This window comes from Budorcas taxicolor, chromosome X (assembly GCF_023091745.1).
Source record: "Budorcas taxicolor isolate Tak-1 chromosome X, Takin1.1, whole genome shotgun sequence".
Taxonomy (NCBI): domain Eukaryota; kingdom Metazoa; phylum Chordata; class Mammalia; order Artiodactyla; family Bovidae; genus Budorcas; species Budorcas taxicolor.
The window spans coordinates 97725232-97730945 of NC_068935.1; the positions used below are offsets into that span (position 1 = coordinate 97725232).

Genomic DNA, 5714 nt, shown 5'->3' on the forward strand with positions numbered 1-5714 from the left:
GGGAGGCCTGGCGTGCTGCGATTCATGGGGTCACAAAGAATCGAACATGACTGAGCGACTGAACTAAACTAAACAAGTATGAAAGGGGAAATACAATAACACAATAATAGTGGGAGGCTTTAATATGCCACTCAAACAAACCTATGGATAGATCAACTAAACAGAAAATTAACACGGAAACACGAACTTTAAATGATACAGTGGGGCCCACCCCAGGCTGGCGGTGAGCTGAGGGGTTAAGATGCTGGCTGGGCCCTGGGCTTATGGAGCCATGAACGGAGCAGGATCAGGCCCTCGCTGGCAGGTGCGAGTGTCCCGCTTCATCTCCTTCAGCACAACCCACCGCCTCCACAGCAAATTTCTTAGTAATGAAGAAAACTTGAAATTATTTGGGAAGTGCAACAACACTAATGGCCATGGGCACAATTATAAAGTTGTGGTGACAGTACATGGAGAGATTGATCCTGTTACAGGAATGGTCGTGAATTTGACTGACCCCAAAGAGTATATGGAGAAGGCAATTATGAAACCCCTTGATCATAAGAATCTGGATTTAGATGTGCCATATTTTACAGACATTGTAAGCACAACAGAAAATGTAGCCGTATATATCTGGAAAACCTCCATAAATTTCTTCCTGTGGGAGTTCTTTATAAAGTAAAAGTATATGAAACCGACAATAATATTGTAGTCTATAAAGGAGAATAACTCTTAGAGATGAATTTCCATCCGTATTTGAAGAAGAACTTTATCCCCTTGAAAAATTAAGAAGTCATCACCTAACTGTTGCACTTATGCATTGTGTTCTGGAATCATTCTGAGTGAGTCCTGTTCTAGACTCAAATCTATTTTAAAACCAAATTTGTAATGTATTCTGAGTATCATTTAAAGAGTCTTCACTTCAGCAAAATGTTCTCTTGTAGAATCGTTTGGAAGCAAAATAAATCTGTTTTTTCCCCCCATTATCTCATTTTTAGTATTCATTTTTTTCCTGGTATAATATAAATGGCAAAAATGGTTATAAGACTGACAGTAGGTGAATCTTATAAAAAATACCAGTGACCACAAAGTCTAGAAACAGAGACTACATCATATTTCTAGTAGATTGAGCTCCCTTGATTACTTCTTCTAGGATATGCTAAACGTGTTCCATTGGAAAAGGGAATGGCAAATCACTTCAGCATTCTTACGTTGAGAACCCCTTGAGCAGTATGAAGAGGCAAAAGATATGACACAGAAAGATGAAATCCCCAGGTCAGTAGGTGCCCAATATGCTGCTGGAGAAGAGTGGAGAAACAGCTCCAGAAGCAATGAAGAGGCTCAGCCAAAGTGAAAACAACGCCCAGCTGTGGATGTGTCTGGTGGTGAAAGTAAAGTCTGATGCTGTAAAGAACAATATTGCATAGGAACCTGGAATGTTAGGTCTATGAATCAAGGTAAATTGGAAGTGGTCTGACAGGAGATGACAAGAGTGAACATCAGCATTTTAGGAATCAGTCCACTAAAATGGATTGTAAAGGGCTAATTTAATTCAGATGATCATTATATTTACTACTGTGGACAAGAATCCCTTAGAAGAAATGGAGTAGCTCTCATAGTCAACAAAAGAGCCCAAAATGCAGTACTTGAGTGCAATCTCAAAAATGACAAAATGAACTCTGTTCGTTTGCAAGGCAAACCATTCAGTATCAAAATTCATTACAATATCAGTAATCCAAGTCTATGCCCCAACCACTAGTGCTGAAGAAGCTGAAGTTGAACGGTTCCATGAAGACCTATAAGACCTTCTAGAACTAACATCAAAAAAGATGTCCTTTTCATCATAGGGTCTGGAATGCAAAAGTAGGAGGTTATGAGATACCTGGAGTAATAGACAAGTTAGGCTTTGGAGTACAAAATGAAGCAGGGAAAAGGCTAACAGAGTTTTGCCAAGAGAATGTATCAGTTATAGTGAACAGCCTTTTTGAACAACACAAGAGATGACCCTACACATGGTTACCACCAGATGGTCAATACTGAAATCAGACTGACTATATTTTTTGCAGGCAAAGGTGGAAAAGCTTTATACAGTCAGCAAAAACAAGACCAGGAGCTGACTGTGGCTCAGATCATGAACTCCTTATTGCAAAATTCAGACTTAAAGAAAGTAGGGAAAACCACTAGGCCATTCAGGTATGACCTAAATCAAATCCCTTATGATTATACAGTGGCAGTGACAAATAGATTTGATGGATTAGATCTGATAGAGTGCCTAAAGAACTATGGACAGAGGTTTGTGACATTGTACAAGAGGTGTTGATCAAAACCATCCCCAAGGAAAAGAAATGCAAGAAGGCAAAATGGTTGTCTGAGGAGGCCTTACAAATAGCTGAGAAAAGAAGAAAAGCAAAAGTCAAATGAGAAAAGGTGCAAGCTTATTCAGTGAAAATTAGACCTGAATCATCTGGGACAATGCATTATAAATGAATGTATGAGGACTGATGGGAATGCCTTTTGGTAGTGCATGTTGTTCATTGCAAATTTGCTTATTGAACCATGAACTGCTAGTGAGGAACACTGAGCATATCACAGAAGATGAATAAACTGTTTATATATATTTGTCTGTTTTCAGACCTTATGGCTACCTGGACAATTTAAACTCAAAAGACTGAAAAATAATCACATGTATTAAACCTTGTTAAGATAATCAGCATGAAAATGATATGTTTCTCTGCACAGCATCTCTTTATGGGAGTTTATCCTAGTTAATCTTGTTCTGTTCTGATCACTAAATTTACCTGCTTCAAGTGGAGCTGCTTTTGTGGCATTCATCTCTGGTATCTTTCTTCATACCAAAATCTACAAGAATATATTTGCTTTCTTCCCATAAAGAACAGATCTCACTTGTGTTCTCATTTGTATTTTAAACTCCTTAAATATAGGGTTTATTTTTCTCTCCACATAGCAACTAGTACACAATGGATTGTTAGAATGTTGCTGCCTGAAAAGAATAAAAGGACTTGTGTTATGATTAGTACACTAAAAAATTTTTCAAAGGAGTATACTTTTATTTTGAAGAGTTTTTAACTGCATGAATTTTACAATAAATTTTGACAGTAAAAAATAAATAAATGATACAATGGACCAGTTAGACCTAATTAATATCTATAGGCCATTTCACCCCAAAACAATGAATTTCACCATTTTCTCAAGTGCACATGGAACCTTCTCCAGGATAGATAACATCCTCGGCCATAAATCTAGCCCTGGTAAATTCAAACAAATTGAAATCATTCCAAGCATCTTTTCTGACCACAGTGCACTAAGATTAGACGTCAATTGCAAGAAAAAAATTATTAAAAATTCCAACATATGGAGGCTAAACAACACGCTTCTGAATAACCAACAAATCACAGAAGAAATCAAAAAAGAAATCAAAATGTGCATAGAAATGAATGAAAATGAAAACACAACAATCCAAAACCTATGGGACATTGTAAAAGCAATGCTAAGAGGAATGTTTATAGCAATGCAGGCGTACCTCAATAAACAAGAAAAAAGTCAAATGAATAACTTAACTTTACATCTAAAGCAACTAGAAAAGGGAGAGATGAAGAACCCCAGGGTTAGTAGAAGGAAAGAAATCTTAAAAATTATGGCAGAAATAAATGCAAAAGAAACAAAAGAGACCATAGCAAAAATCAACAAAGCCAAAAGCTGCTATTTGAGAAGATAAATAAAACTGACAAACCATTAGCCAGACTCATCAAGAAACAAATGGAGAAGAATCAAATCAGCAAAAATTAGAAACAAAAATGGAGAAATCACAACACACAACACAGAAATACAAAGGATCATAAGAGACTACTATCATCAACTATATGCCAATAAAATGGACAACGTGGAAGAAATGGACAAATTCTTAGAAAAGTATAACTTTCCAAAACTGGACCAGAAAGAAATAGAAAATCTTAACAGACCCATCACAAGCACAGAAATCGAAACTGTAATCAGAAATCTTTCAGCAAACAAAAGCCCAGGACCAGACGGCTTCATAGCTGAATTCTACCAAAACTTTAGAGAAGAGCTAACACCTATCCTACTCAAACTCTGCCAGAAAATTGCAGAGGAAGGTGAACTTCCAAATTCATTCTATGAGGCCACCATCACCCTAATATCAAAACCAGACAAAGATGCCACAAAAAAAGAAAACTACAGGCCAATATCACTGATGAACATAGATGCAAAAATCCTTAACAAAATTCTAGCAAACAGAATCCAACAGCATATTTAAAAGATCATGACCAAGTGGGCTTTATCCCAGGGATGCAAGGATTCTTTAAGGTCCACAAATCAATGTGATACACCACATTAACAAACTGAAAGATAAAAATCATATGATTATCTCAATAGATGCAGAGAAAGCCTTTGACAAAATTCAACATCCATTTATGATAAAACCCTCCAGAACGCAGGCATAGAAGGAACATAACTCAACATAATAAAAGCCATATATGACAAACCCACAGCAAACATTATACTCAATGGTGAAAAATTGAAAGCATTTCCCCTAAAGTCAGGAACAAGACAAGGGTGCCCCACTCTCACCACTACTATTCAACATAGTTTTGGAAGTTTTGGCCACAGCAATCAGAGCAGGAAAAGAAATAAAAGGAATGCAGATTGGAAAAGAAGAAGTGAAACTCTCACTGTTTGCAGATGATATGATCATCTACATGGAAAACTCTAAAGACTCCACTAGAAAATTACTAGAACTAATCAATGAATATAGTAAAGTTGTGAAGTGAAGTCTCTCAGTTGTGTCCAACTTTTTGCGACCCCATGGATTATAGCCTGCCAGGCTCCTCCGTAGTAAAGTTGAAAGATATAAAATTAACACAGAGAAATCCCTTGCATTCCTATACACTAACAATGAGAAAACAGAAAGAGAAATTAAGGAAACAATTCCATTCACCATTGCAACGAAAAGAATAAAATACTTAGGAATATATCTACCTAAAGAAACTAAAGACCTATATAAAGAAAACTATAAAACACTGATGAAAGAAATCAAAGAGGACACAAATAGATGGAGAAATATACCATGTCCATGGATTGGAAGAATCAATGTAGTGGAAATGAGTATACTACCCAAAGCAATCTATAGATTCAAAGCAACTCCTATCAAGCTAACAACGGTATTTTTCACAGAGCTAGAATAAATAATTTCACAATTTGTATAGAAATACAAAAACCTCTAGAGCCAAAGCAATCTTGAAAAAGAAGAATGGAAGTGAAGGAATCAATCTGCCTGACTTCAGGCTATACTACAAAGCTACAGTCATCAAGACAATAAGGCACAGGCACAAAGAGAGAAATATAGATCAATGAAGCAAAATAGAAAGCCCAGAAATAAATGCATGCACCTATGGACACCTTATCTTTGACAAAGGAGGAAAGAATATACAATTGAGAAAAGACAATCTCTTTAACAAGTGGTGCTGGGAAAACTGGTCAACCACTTCTAAAAGAATGAAACTAGAACACTTTCTAATACCATACATAAAAATAAACTCAAAATGGACTGAAGATCTAAACATAAGACCAGAAACTATAAAACTCCTAGAGGAAAACATAGGCAAAACACTCTCTGACATAAATCACAGCAGGATCCTCTATGACCCACCTCCCAGAGTAATGGAAATAAAAGAAAACATAAACAAATGGGGCCTGTT

The 5714-nt window shown here is 36.5% G+C and overlaps 1 protein-coding gene across 1 annotated transcript; it reads left to right on the plus strand.

The window, feature by feature from the left end:
* Nucleotides 1-271: 271 nt before the first annotated feature.
* LOC128070603 (6-pyruvoyl tetrahydrobiopterin synthase-like) lies at nucleotides 272-708 on the plus strand. The gene is given in 2 exon segments (XM_052663900.1): nucleotides 272-614; nucleotides 617-708. Coding segments are annotated over 2 exon segments (435 nt in total).
* Nucleotides 709-5714: the final 5006 nt, after the last annotated feature.